At 38.0% G+C, this 15,400-nt stretch overlaps 1 protein-coding gene across 9 annotated transcripts in view; it reads right to left on the bottom strand.

The window, feature by feature from the left end:
* LOC126334965 (uncharacterized) overlaps positions 1 to 15,400 on the bottom strand; it is a 289,683-nt gene that overhangs the window by 52,890 nt on the left and 221,393 nt on the right. For all 9 annotated transcript variants that reach the window (XM_049997738.1, XM_049997741.1, XM_049997739.1 and 6 more), the window contains one exon: positions 11,662 to 11,815. In XM_049997738.1, coding sequence (XP_049853695.1) covers positions 11,662 to 11,815 — 154 coding nt within the window. The remainder of the gene's footprint in view (positions 1 to 11,661; positions 11,816 to 15,400) is intronic.

The raw sequence follows: 15,400 nt of genomic DNA, 5'->3' as shown, positions 1-15,400 counted from the left end.
GCATTCTTCCATAATGCCATATTTCAAAATTTTGTATACTCCTTTCGTCAGTATTGCTTATCATCCACATCTATATTAATAATAAAATTGTAAAACTGGCATATCTGTTTGAACACATTAATCTCCAAACTACTCGATGAATTTTCATGGGGTTTTTACAGGCAACTTGAGTGTCGCTTGGGGGCAACATACAGGTTTTATTTCATCAAAATTGGATCACAAAAAATAAATAAATAAAAATAAAATCATTATTTAAGCTAACTATTGTGTATCTTTGCTCAAACATGCTAATCTCCAAAATGACTACTCAAATTTTCATGCAGTTTTTTCACATGTGACTGAAGCAAAGGGTAGGGCAACATTTAGGCTTTATTTCATCAAAATATGAACATGGGAAAAATTTTATTGTAATTTAAAGTTTTATCTAACATTGTCTGCGTAGCTTAGTGGTTCAGATGGTTAATCATCACGGTGTAGCACGCCAAAGAACCAATGAATGGTGCTGTTAGTTTTTTTAACTCAGTGACAGACATATTTTCGGAAGCACGTATCAGTAGCAAAGTTAAGAACCACAATCTAATCTTTATGAATACAAACTGATACTGAATTTACTTAGCTAGGATACACAGATTTACTGATTTCACTTTGTATATTATACACTCAACGACATTGCTTTGCCTCAAGCGTTGAACTAGCCGTCTAAATTTCCCATTGTTATTTTATTTAAGCAAACACTTTCGGCGCTCAAATAAAATAACAATTCAAAACTTAGACAGCTGAAAGGTGTTTTTGATTCGACAGTCTATATTGAACTGCCGAGTTCCTGCAACCATTTTTATAAGGACGGACTTACAGAGACTTCCTTTGCTTCCTTTGATAGGTTTTATTTATATTTGTCTTCCTTACTAGGGAATTTTTTTATCTCAGTGACAGAAGTATTTTTAATCTTTACAAATACAAACTAACATGGAATTTACTTAGCCACTATATCCAGGTTTACTGATTTTGCTTTTTTTTTTTTTTTTATTGAAACTTAACAACATTGCTTTGCTGTTTTTGATAGGCTTTATTTATATTCCTTGTTATGAAACAAAATTATTAAGTTTACTGTATGATTCAGTAGCCTACTCATTAAATTTTTATTTTGTTTTATTTATGAATAAAACTTCCTATGAAGCGGTCAAGTCTTTATGAATACATGAGAATGGTTAGAAGACTGAGAGCTACATGGTGTTAAAAATCCAATGAAGATCATGAGGTGAAACTTGCTGTGGCTGGAGAACATCAGGCTTTAACTCGCTCTTTGGGAACTCTTGCAAAAGTGAGATATTATGTAACACTGATCAAGAGTGTCATGCATTACCTTGCGACTCAGAACCCTTCGCAGGCCAGACACTGCATGCTGAAGGCACGGGCCTTAGTGTCAGTTACTTTTAGCATGGCCAACTCTATGTGGCTTACGCTTGTGTTAATGAAACAAACAAGCTTACGATTCAGGTCCCCAATCATACTACTTCAAACACTGTATAGCAAGAAGCTTTGTAAGTGAAAAATAAACTCCACACATATGAAGTATCGGGCACAGCTGTAAATAAATACCTGAGCAACACAGTGTTCTGCAGCTAGTTTCAAATATAAGGCTACACTGCTGAAATCCAGCAGAGACTTCCTGGAGTTAAGTTTATATTAATAATTAACATGGCTGATCCCGGCAGAGGTTCGAATTCTCCCTCAGGCACGGGTGTGTGTGTGTGTCTGTCCTTAAGATAATTTAGGTTAAGTAGTGTGTCAGCTTAGGGACTGATGACCTTAGCACTTAAGACCCATAAGATTTCACACACATTTTGAACAATAATTAACATATTTCACTTTTGTAGAAAAGCATTTATCACACTTGGAAGTCCGCATTTTATATCCTGATTGGTAGAGCCATCATTCGTTATTTTGCTGCCAAATAACAGAACTAAGCTAGTATTCAGTGTCCTGTTTTTCTAATTGTATTCTCTCACCTTTGCCTGATATAGTTCGGCTACACTCCAGTACCCTGGTTTTGCTTTTATCGACATGCCACACAATGTAGTCCTGTGAGCTGCCGCCCTGACAAACACCTGCAGCCAATACAGCTCTAGTTCACCGCGACATCCACAGCAATAACAAGAGCGCCACGATCACCAAACATCACTAGCACTAACTTGCATTCACAAGCCACGTGACACTGGCTAACTTCCTGGTATTCATATATTAGGCAGCCTTAATAGTACCACCACCTGCAACTCTTGACCAGTGGAAATCTGGTTTGTACTTCGACGAGTCTCCAAGTACAGTGCATTATGTCCCTAGGAACAATAATGCAACTGATTTTGAACTTGCCTACAGCAGTGACATCAATTGTCACAGACTGAGTGCTCTTTCATGCACCTTCATGGAACTATAATGCGTATGTGACATTTCTTCTTCCTTATGTTCCTTTTGTTGATAAATTGTTTCTGTTGTTCATGTTCTTGTTTGCTTCTTTATAGAAATAAAGTTCTATTGTTTGTTGCTAACTGGGTACCTTCTTACTTTCTATGTGTACCATCCCACAATAGGATACTTTAGCTTCCTTTACTGTCTATTCCATTTAACAGTCTGAATGACATGAGACACTCCGACTTGAGCCCTTCTCAGCTACCACCTCCTATTCATATTCTTGTCCTTAGACTCTTAAAACTGCAGATAGTCTTTGTACAAGCTGTAGGGAGTCTCTGCTCCCTGCATTTTGCCCGTGCTACATTCAAAATTTCAAAGGGTACATCTCAGTCAACACTGCCGACAACTTTTTCTAAATCTGCAAATTCTATATCTATAGGTTTATCTTTCTTTAGTTTATCTTATAAGTCAGAAGATCAGTGTTGCCTTCTGTGTTTCTATATTTCTCCAGAATCCAAATTAATTCTGCAGGTCAGCTTTTATAAGTAGATTCATTTTTCTGCAGATAATCAGGTTTTGCACCCATGACTTGTTAAACTGATGGTTTCATAATATTCACACTTGTTGAAACCCGTGCAATTTGGTGGTATAATTATTACATGCTTCTTGAGGTCTGCGAACTTCGGTTGTCTCAAACACTTCATACCTTCTGCAACAGTTTTGTAATTCCAGGTGACTGGATTCAAATAAGGTCTCTCAGTGCTCTGTCAAATCCTTCTCATAGTAGTGAGATGGCGGGGACAGCTACATTCACTTTCCCTTTCCTTTCCATAATACTATATTGAACTTTCTTTTGTTTTACAGCCCTTTATACAATGAAGTGCCAAAGAAACTGGTACAGGCATGCATATTCAAATACGGAGATATGTAAACAGGCACAATATGGTGCTGCGGTCGGCAATGTCTATATAAGACAACAAGTCTCTTGTGCAATTGTTAGATCAGTTAATGCTGCTACAATGGCAGGTTATCATGGTTTAAGTGAGTTTGAACGTGGTGTTATTGTCAGCGCATGAGCGAGTATACCATGAATATCAGGAATCCGGTAAAATATCAAATCTCCAACATCGCTGTGGCTGGAAAAACATCCCGCAAGAACGGGACCAATGATGACTGAAGAGAATTGTTCAACATGACAGAAGTGCAACCCTTTCGCAAACTGCTGCAGACTTCAATGCTGGACCATCAACAAGTGTCAGCATGTCAGCATGCCAGCATGCAAACCATTCAATGAAACATCATCAATATGGGTTCTCAGAGCTCAAGGCCCACTCATGTACCCTTGACAACTGCAAGACACAAAGGTTTACACCTTGCCAGGGACCGTCAATACCAACATAGGACAGGAAACACGTTGCCTGGTCGGATAAGTTTCTGTTTCAAATTGCGTCGGGCAGATGGACATGTATGGGTATGCAGACAACCTCACGAATCCATGGGACATGCATGTCAGCAGGGAACTGTTCAAGATGGTGGAGGCGCTGTAATGGTGTGGTGCATGAGCAGTTGGAGTGATATGAGATCCCTGATACGACTCTGACAGGTGACACATACGTAAGCATCCTGTCTGATCACTTGCATCAATTTATGTCCATTGTGCATCACCAAGCACATGTGACACTCCATATGTCCAGAATTGCTAAAGAGCAGCTCCAGGAACACTCTTCTGAGTTTAAACACTTCCGCTGGCCACCATACTCCCCAGACACGAACATTATTGAGTGTATCTGGGATGCCTTGCAACATGCTGTTCACAAGAGATCTCCATCCCCTTGTACTCTTACGGATTTATGGACAGCCCTGCGGGATTCAAGGTGTCAGTTACCTCCAGCACTACTTCAGACATTAGTTGAGTCCATGCCACGTTGTTTAGCGGTATTTCTGCATGCTTGTGTGGGCCCAACAAGATATTAGGCAGGTGTACTAGTTTCTTTGGCTCTTCAGTGTATATTTCCTAAACATTTCAGCCTTCCATTCTTTGCTAAGTACTATCTTGTCTTCAAAGCGTTTGGCATTAATATAGCTGCTTCTCTTTTCTCCCAAGATTTATTTAATTTTCCTATATGTGGCCTCTACACATATTCCATTGTCAACCAACCTTCAACAGTTTTGTATTTCTCCACTAGCCATTCATGCTTTGCCATTTTGTAGTTCCTCTCAACCTCAGTTTCAAGACATCTGTATTTCCTTTTGACTGCTGTGTTTCCCCCATTTTATATTTTCATCTTTTTGCCTTGTGGTTCCTGTGCTGTTTTCACTATACCATCTCTCAAAGGTACCCACATATCTTCTACAGTATTTCTTTTTACACCAAATTCAGCCAGCCATTCATTGCCTAACACTCCCTCTGAAACTGTCAACCACCTCAAGATAACACCTCCTTATTTTCCTACCTTTGTGCAATTGCTACACAATAGAACCGAAGTTTGTTTCTTCTGATTGACAACATATTTTGAGTAGTCCCCACCTGAAGATATGAATGGAGGAATATTCTTCCTCTGGAATATATTACCCTCTGGGATGTCACATCCTCATTAAACCAAACAGTTGAACAGCATGCCCTCGAGAAACATAATGGCTGGAGTTTTCCCTTGCCTTCACCTGTGCACACCACTAGGTATCAAGCACAGCAAAGAATTGTTCGTTAAGGTTAGAAGGCCAAATGAGTTAATCATCTACACTGTTTCACCAATAATTATTGAAAATGTTGATGCTGACCTTCAGGAATCATATGTTCATCTGGCCCCTCCATGGGTAGACTTCAAATATGATGTACCTACAATACAGCTATCTGCATGACTAGGCTTACAAGATACCCCACCACCACAGGGTCAGTGATGTGAGGATTATAGTCCTGAGTTCCTGGATGAATTACCCTACAAATTGGAATAACTGTTAGTGATCTCAAAAGAATAATTCACTGGAGAAAGTGATAAAACTACAAGGAGACGCAAGGCTGGCCACCTCTTAGATCTTGAACTATATAATGTGATCTCTGATCACAGTGCTTGCTAAGTCCATTTCTTTGTTCTTAAAGGGTGGCCACCTTAGTTGTATGTGATCTGCTGAAGTGTGCACTTTTGTTTGCTAGTCAGCTGTCAACTGTGTGTCGTATGCAGACCAACGTACTTCATGTGTCCTTGCCATCTCTCCTCTGCTCAATGTGGCATCGCAGTCTCCATGAACTATGGGTGAAGGGAAAGTGCTTTGTTGCTAGGCCTGGAAGATTGTGTGCCACATTACAAAATTTATGTTGGGTAAGGCAGATGAGGGTGTAAAAATACCAGCAAATGTCTAACATGCTTAAATAAGAGAAAGACAACCAATCACCTATAGCAGATCTATGCATGGACCCAGTAAAACATAACCGCATACACCCTATGTCTCGAGCACTAGCTTTTTTCTATCATGGGAGAATGCATTTGGATGTCTCTGTGATTGTGTGTTGGTTGGTTGGTTTAAAAGGGGGGGGAAAGGGATCAAACTACTTGGACACCAGTCCTTTCTTCATTTTCGTGTTGGTATCACTTATGCTACGTTACCCACTAAATTTGTTTCCTTCTTGCTGTGGGTGTTGTGACCTATATATTCCTTTCATCTTCATTTATGTGATGATTTCTTATTTTCAGTGCTCTAGTCACATAGTACAGATTTTGAGCTTTTGTATTTGGCAAATTACTCATCATACAAACACAACCTTTTAATATTATCATTTGCAGGCTCACTAACTGTAGCTTGGAAGTTCTGTGAGACATGCTACTGCATGGAGGCCATCTGCCCTACTGTGCCATCTGAGCAGCTGTGGTCAATTTATTTTGTACTGAGAGACACATTTAAAAGAGAAAATATTACTTCTAGCTTTCAGAACCATTAGTTCTTTCCTCACAGAGGGAAAAGAGGGATAAGAGGCGTGTTGTTCTATTGCTTAGACCTGTGTGATCATCCCTTACAGACATTCAGCCCGAGTTCTAGTTCTGTACATCTATCACGTGATTTTTGAGAGTGCCATGAATGAAGTGCTTTTGTTGTGTGTTACGAAAATGGAACAGCGGAATTTAGAGCAACATTATGCAACCCAGTTTTGTGTTATACTTGAGGAATCCATGAATGTGACTTTTGAAAAATTGAAACTGCTCTATGGGGAACATTCCTTATCAAAAGTGCAAGTTTTTCACTGGCACAAATCATTTTTGGAAGCCTGAGAACACGATGAACATGAACTTCACTCGGGGAGACCTTCAATTTCAAAAACTGATGAAAATGTTAAATGTGTGCATGCTCTTTTAAGATCAGACAGACATTTAACATGAAGGATGATGGGTGACTTGTTGAACATTTTCACTGTACATCAAATTTTGACTGAAGATTTGCACATGCCAAAGGTTTGTGCAGAAATGGCACCGAAAAATCTCACAACTGACCAGAAGGACAATCGAAGAAACATGTGTACTGATCTTCTTGAGGGGGCTGCCAATGACTATGAATGGTTTAGTCATGTGATCACAGGTGATGTGTCCTGGGTTTTTGAGTACTAACCTGAGACAAAGTAGCAAAGTGAGGAGTAGCAAAATGAGTCATCATCTCAGCTGAAAAAAGCTTGAATGAGCAAATCAAAGTCCAAAACAAAGCTGATTTGCTTTTTTGAAAGTAAGGGTATTGTGCATAAAGAATTTTTTCCTCCAGGACAAACTGCCAACCACATGTTTCACAAAGGTGTCTTTGAAAGGCTTACGGAAAGGGTGAACGGAGTGAGATCAGTCACTGCAGACAAGTGGATGCTGCATCATGGCAATGCCACATGTTAAATGGTTAATTCCATCATGTATTTTTTTTTTTATCTCACAAGACATTCCTGGTGTTCCACAGCCCTCCTATTCATCTGATCCATGTCTTGTAACTCTTTTCTTTTCCCAAAATAAAAAAAAAGTCTTAAAAGGACATCATTTTGGGACTCTGTAGAACATTCAAAAGAATGTGACCAACAAGTTAAAGGCTCTACCAAGTGAAGCATTTCAGAGTGGCTACCAAGACTGGGAACAACAGCTTTGCTATTCAATTATTTCTTTCCCAGAAGTAAGGTACTGAAATAATGATATCATACACCTTTCAGGATTGAAGTAATGTTAAAACAGGCATTTATCATCTGTTCACAGATTTTATGAGCTAGGTCACTTTTATGAATGTAATAGTTGTATTATGACATCCTAGCAAGCCTAACACATATCTGTCATACATGTTATTAGAATTAAGGTAAAACGACAGCTAATCATGAACGTTACTAATTCTTGGGTACAGGTACTATTAAATTTTGTTTCCACCCAGTAGGATACGTTCCATTAATTAGAGAGAAATAGTAGATGCCTAGAAGAATTGGAATAATTTTTAAATCTTGCTTGTACTCAATCCATTGACAATGAAAAAGGTATTCTGGTGAGTGAAATTACTGGTCATGCAAGCACCATAGTGGATGTAGATTTCTGAGATCATTCTCTTTAAAATGGAGATGTGTTCAACCTTAGAAACATCTGCAATACATGATCATAAGCATTGATCACTAAATCTTATTACTGTGTTACTATATTTTACTTTTACTTAACATAATTAGGCCCAGAAGACTGTGTGCACCTACAAGGCTCTTCTTCCACTGGACTCTGTTTTGTGCCTTCTTTCTGCCGCCAATCAACCTTTATGCCAATCTGCAGCAGGCCCTCATGGATTCTGCCTCTCCACCTTTTCTTTGGTCCTCTTAGTGGTCTCCTTTATCAGGGAGCAAAATCTGTGGATTTTAAATGCCATTGGCATTTATCCATCTGAGCAACATATCCCAACCATACAAGCTGCCTGCCTACAATGTTAGATCTATAGCAAATTTCATCCAGCTCACAATTATGCCAGATCCTCCTTTCTCCAAGTGATCTCATCTTGTATTGGACTATAGATCTTCCTTAAGACTCATCACTCAAAAGTCTTTCTTCCACGCACTCTTTTAAGTTTCACAACCGTATAGCCCTACTGTTTGGATCAGTGTTTTGTACAGCTGCAGTTTGAAATTTCTTCAGAGACTTCACAATTTAAAAAGCTGACTCAGACTGAAGTATGATTGGTTTGTGGCTTGGATCCTTGCTTTGATTTCTGCCTCTCAAGATGTGTTCTCTGAACGGATTACCCCCAGATATTTAAAATTGTGAACCCTTCCGCATGATCACATTCCCACTACCAGAGGCTGAAATGGGTCTCTAGAACAGACATGTGTCCTGCTCATTATCAAATACTCAGTCTTTGATTAATTCACAAGGATACCGATTCTCCTCGGTGCCACCTCCACCTGTCACTCATCTGCATCAGTTCTTCCTTAGATCTGGACTACAAGACCACATCATCGGCAAATGTGAGCTGTGTGATTTTCTGATCCCCTATTATGACCCCCTTGACATTCTTATGGAAAGCTTGCCTCATTATCTTTTCAAGTGCCAAGATGTACAATATTGGTGACACATCCATCTCCTTGTCTCAACCCTTTGTTTGTGTACAAGCTCTCTGTGACTCGATTCCAGAGCTTCACTTTGCCTTCTGAATCAGTCAGATGAACAGTTATCTAAGGATGATGAGTTTCTTGGATATTCCAAACTTGGTTAGGCAAATCATCAGGATCTCCCAGTGGATGCACTCATAAGACTTCTTAAAATCTTTGCCATAATCTCACTTTTTCTCAGTGAGCTGTCACTGCACACAGAAGCTGTAGACAGGTGAACGGCTATTTCTGAACCACCCCCCCCCCCCCCCCCCACCACCACCAATATTCACTGACAACCTTGTGTCTGTGTATGTATGGATGGATATGTATATCCTTTTTTCCCCCCTAAAGTAAGTCTTTCCGCTCCCAGGATTGGAATGACTCCTTACCCTCTCCCTTAAAAACCACATCCTTTCATCTTTCCTTTTCCTTCCCTCTTTCCTGACGAGGCAGCCGCCGGTTGCAAAAGCTCGAAATTTTGTGTGTGTGTGTTTGTGTGTTATTTTATTGTGCTTGTCTACCGGCCCTTTCCCACTTGCTAAGTCTTGGAATCTTTGTTTTTAATATATTTTTGCCATGTGGAAGTTTCTTTCTATTTTATTTACCACAACCTTGACTAGACTGACTCAGTCACCTGTTTATACAAACACCAAATATTCCATGTTCCAAATCGTGTACCTTGTTCTTACATTTTTCATCTATTTTGTAGTCTGTTTACTGTTATCAAGTCATTTGTTAAAAGGCAGTAACCCATTGCCAACCACCAACCTGGAGAACTACGGTTCTCGATTTTGGGAGAAACGTCCTCGAGATGAATTGCTTTCTCTACAGCTATCAAGGTTCATCTCCCCTTTCCTTAAAAATGTGAAGGGGTCAAGAACAGGAAGTGGGAACACAGGGTGTTATATGAACATGCAAATCTCTCTGCCCACAACGACAATGCTATTTTAAGACTGTATCTCCTGGAGAGTTTGTGTTAATATATTGTATACCAGAAGTGTGAGGTTTTGCACATAAGCAATTTAGACAAGAAGAGAAGAACGTCAAAAATTAGACGGGCATAATAAATAACTAAAGAGGTGGTACTGAATCAAACTGAAGAATGATGAGCTTTGTAGCACATCTCGACTGAAAAAAGGTAGCAGTTGACAGGAAACATACTGACTAATCATAGAATCATCTATTTGGTTATGAAAGGAAGTGTGTGGGGGATAAAAATTGTAAAGGGAAACCAATGCTTGATTACAGTAAACAGAATCAAATGGATGTACTTTGTAGTAGATATGCAGAGATGCAGAGGCTTTCACGGGATAGACTAGGATGGAGAGCTGCATCAAATCACTCTTCAAATCAAACATCACTACTACCACCACCACCACCACCACCACCACCACCACCACCACCACCACCACCACAGTCCTGATGAAAGATGGTTGTGTAGAAACCTTAATTTGTGGTAATAGTTATAGAGGAAAGTTCGCATAGTGTGCGTGCAATTTGATTTATGCACAGATACAAAATGCAAATATAAGCACAAAACAGCCATAAGGCGCAACAGAGGGCAAATGTTCTGCTGGTGAGAAGGAGCCATTTACACTTTGACATTGCGACTTGGAGGTGCCATGGGCCTCAAAGATGAAGTAGTCATGATGACAAGAGCTGTGGCACCGGGGGAAAAAAGAGAGAGAGAGAGAGAGAGAGAGAGAGAGAGAGAGAGAGAGAGAGAGAGAGAGAGAATACTCTGTGGAATTAATTCATTAAGTACTTACTTACTTTTTGATTTTGTGATACGAATGATCCGTCTGGTGATAAGTTTGGTTATCAAGAGCTTAAATGTGAATCTATAATTGATATGGTGGAAGTGTTATGGGGAGTGTTAACTACAGAAGGATTTTGACAAGAAGATGTTACATGATTTCGTAGCTAGTGAGTAGCAAACATAATTTTCCTTTATCACAGCACTTTCCTTCAGACAGTGAAGAAGTTCGATTTAGCTACGAGTGGCACTACTTAGCAGAATCACAACTTCAAGGAGTGACAAGTGCAGAAAGAGAAGATTTAAAGGTAAAGGTAATTATGAACATATGATTGACAGAACACATTCAAAGAATCTGCAGCCTTTTTTAAGTACTCTCCAGGCGTGCATATCAGCAGCAACATTCCATAAGCATGAACTATTTATGTTTTTAGCAAAGAGTTAATAATTTTGAGTATTAGCAAATCTAGTTGATTTTGTGTTTCTGATTGTAAGATTATGCAAATTTATTCCGAATAAGATCTGTTTTTATAATGTAGAAGCACCTACATCAAATGTTGAATGGAGGTGAAAGTTGTCATATACCGACAGTGTCTCCAACAACAAAAGCACCAACAACAACAAATCTAACAATAATCACACGTATTACCAAGCAACTGCAGCTTCTCTCACAAAATCATTAAAGTAAAAACAACAAACAACAGTATTGAAATTGCACCATACTGTAGGCCTCCCTGTGAAAAGAAATTATTTAAAACTTCAAGTCGTTCCTGAAGCAGAATTTACTGCCATGCCCTTCACAGGCAGTATGCAGAGTAAGGATGCAGCCATAGATATTACCACTGTTAACCAAAATATTATTGTACCAATGGAAGACCAACGAATTTCACAGAAACAGTATGATTACAATACAGTTTGTTACCTGCATTATGCCGAAGTTCTGCAATTTCTTGTTTGTGCTGCCAATTTATTTTTTCTATTTCCAATTGCAGTGCTTTTATGGTTGCCTTTTCATCTCCTGCATTGCTGAATTCACGCAATATCTCTTGAAGTGTATTACAGCAGAAGTTCGCTATCTAAAACAGTAAAAATGATAACTGCTAGAAACCAATGCAAATTCAAAAACATTTTTAATATATTACAAATTTCTGACATCATTGATAATGGTGTGAAAAGATAATATTTCATAAGAAATGTACCTTATTCTCTGGGAACAAGCAAAACTCTGAATATAACAAAGTTAACTCTTAATTGCAAAGAATGTTTTGCTACAAAGGATTAAAAACTAGTGGGAAGTCAGCAAAAACTGACAGTGATCGTTGTGACAATTGAAACAATTTAGCTGCAATTTGCATGAAAGGGCTATGAGATGAAGCAGCCATCTGGATGCACTTTATTAACTTTTATGATGTCTTGACCACATTTTTTTATTTTTTATTATTATTCCCAAAATCAACTTACGTGTTTTGACATTTCATCTTTTTCAAAGAGAATGAAATACAACACAAAACATGTATAGGAAGATACAAAAATATGTTACATTTCACTACTGCTTAGAGACATTACATAATGAGTACAATATGGCTTTCCAGTATAGCTGACAAATTCAAACATTTACTGTAATGCTGAAAGAATTTTATACACTCCACAGGATTCAACTGTTCCAATTTGTTGAGGAAGTCAGTGACAGCTTTTCTTCACTTTTCATCTCTAACCGTTTTTATAGGTTAGGAAAGCAAGGTCAAGACTGCATTGTGCATGCTCAAATACTTAGTGGCGCAAATACAAAACAAAAGTTGAATTTTTCCAACTGAGGATTGTGATGGATGAGAACAATTATCCTACTGGAAAGTGGAACAGTGAGTTTCTGATTTCATTTCTCAGTTCTTGGGACATGTAGCATTCAATCACAAAATACTTTCCATGGGCTGTTAATTGATTTTATTATTATTTCTTTCTTGTCTCAGGCGTTATGTCTGGTCTAAAGTAGAAAGTGACGTGGACCTTGATCAAGCGTGACTTCCTTTTAACTGTACGGTATATGTTATATTGCATTTAGGAACTTTTGGGTAATTGAACATGTATCAATAATTACGGATTTCTGTAGTTGTATATATAAGTTTGGATGTAGCTGTATTACATTGATGTACTGGTGGATATTGTGTGGTATGACTCCTGTAGTTGATAGTATAATTGTTATAATGTCAACTTTATCCTGATGCCACATATCCTTGAAGGTTTGTTATGTGGTGTTGTTTTATCTGTTATAATGGTTCTGTTCCGGTATAATTTGTATTCATCATTCTCCAGTACATTTTGTGGTGCGTACTTGTATGTGGGAACATGTTGTTTTATAAGTTTATGTTGTAAGGCAAGCTGTTGATGTATTATTTTTGCTACATTGTCATGTCTTCTGGGGTATTCTGTATTTGCTAGTATTGTACATCTGCTTGTGATGTGATCTACTGTTTCTATTTGTTGTTTACAAAGTCTGCATTTATCTGTTGCGGTATTGGGATCTTTAATAATATGCTTGCTGTAATATATGGTGTTTATTGTTTGATCCTGTATTGCAATCATGAATCCTTCCATCTCACTGTATATATTGCCTTTTCTTAGCCATGTGTTGAATGCGTCTTGATCGATGTGTGGCTGTGTTTTAGATGATACGGGTGTTTCCTTTTTCCAATTTACGTTCTTCGTATCTGTTGATGTTATGTAATCTAAAGGGTTGTAGAAGTGGTTATGAAATTGCAGTGGTGTAGCCGATGTATTTATATGAGTGATTGCTTTATGTATTTTGCTAGTTTCTGCTCATTCTTTAATTGTCTACCTGTCCATAATGTAGGTTTTTTTATGTCGATAAATCCCCTTCCTCCTTCCTTTCTGCTTAATGTGAATCTTTCTGTTGCTGAATGTATGTGATGTGTTATATATTTGTGGCATTGTGATCGTGTAAGTGTATCGAGTGCTTCTAGGTCTGTGTTACTCCATTTCACTACTCCAAATGAGTAGGTCGATATTGGTATAGCATAAGTATTTATAGCTTTTGTTTTGTTTCTTGCTGTCAATTCTGTTTTCAGTATTTATGTTAGTCTTTGTCTATATTTTTCTTTTAGTTCTTCTTTCATATTTGTATTATCTATTCCTATTTTTTGTCTGTATCCTAGATATTTATAGGCATCTTGTTTTTTCCATCGCTTCTATGCAGTCGCTGTGGTTATCCAATATGTAATCTTCTTGTTTAGTGTGCTTTCCCTTGACTATGCTATTTTTCTTACATTTGTCTGTTCCAAAAGCCATATTTATATCATTGCTGAATACTTCTGTTACCTTTAGTAATTGGTTGAGTTGTTGATTTGTTGCTGACAGTAGTTTTAGATCATCCATGTATAGCAAATGTTTGATTTTGTGTGGGTATGTTCCAGTAATATTGTATCCATAATTTGTATTATTTAGCATGTTGGATAGTGGGTTCAGAGCAAGGAAGAACCAGAAAGGACTTAATGAGTCTCCTTGGTATATTCCCTGCTTAATCTGTATTGGCTGTGATGTGATATTATTTGAATTTGTTTGGATATTAAGTGTGGTTTTCCAATTTTTCATTACTATGTTTAGGAACTGTATCCATTTAGGATCTACTTTGTATATTTCCAATATTTGTAGTAACCATGAGTGGGGTACATTATCAAAAGCTTTTCGGTAATCAATGTATGCGTAGTGTAGAGACCTTTGTTTAGTTTTAGCTTGATATGTTACCTCTGCATCTATTATCAGTTGCTCTTTACATCCTCGTGCTCCTTTGCAACAGCCTTTTTGTTCTTCATTTATAATTTTGTTCTGTGTTGTATGTGTCATTAATTTCTGTGTAATGACTGAACCTAATATTTTGTATATTGTTGGTAGGCATGTTATGGGGCGGTATTTAGCTGGGTTTGCTGTGTCTGCTTGATCTTTAGGTTTCATATAAGTTATTCCATGTGTAAGTGTACCAGGGAATGTGTATGGGTCTGCAATGTAACTGTTAAATAATTTAGTTAGATGTGAATGTGTTGAGGTGAACTTCTTTGGCCAGAAATTTGCTATTTTATCTTTTTCAGGGGCTTTCCAATTGTGAGTAGAATTAATTGCTTTGGTGACTTCATGTTGCAAAATTATCACTTCAGGCATTTGTGGTATCATCTTGTATGTGTCTGTTTCTGCTTCTATCCACCGTGCATGCCTGTCATGTTGTACCAGGTTTGACCATATGTTGCTCCAGAAATGTTCCATGTCTGTTGTTTGGTGGATTGTCTATTTTAATGTGTGTGTTATCTATTGTCTGGTAGAATTTCTTTTGGTTTGTATTGAATGTTTGGTTTTGTTTCCTTCTATTTTCACTTTTTTTTTAAGTCGTTTGGCCAATGCTTGTAATTTCTGCTTCTTTTCATCTAATTGCTCTATCGCTTCTTGTTGTGAGATTTTACCTAACCTTTTTCATTTTTTTTTTTCTTACATTTGATGTCTTATAAATTGTGTTAGCTGTCCAATGTCTTTTCTCAGTTTTTCTATTCTGATCTGTAGCATGTGTTGGCATGCTGCTTTTGTTGGTTTCTTCTGTGTGTTGGTTGGTTCTGATCTCTGCCTGGTGTGTATATTTAGAGTAGTGAGTGCTCCTACAT

Source organism: Schistocerca gregaria, chromosome 2, assembly GCF_023897955.1.
Source record: "Schistocerca gregaria isolate iqSchGreg1 chromosome 2, iqSchGreg1.2, whole genome shotgun sequence".
Lineage (NCBI taxonomy): Eukaryota > Metazoa > Arthropoda > Insecta > Orthoptera > Acrididae > Schistocerca > Schistocerca gregaria.
Note: the sequence above shows the minus strand (reverse complement) of the source record. Positions and strands in the feature narration are given on the sequence as shown.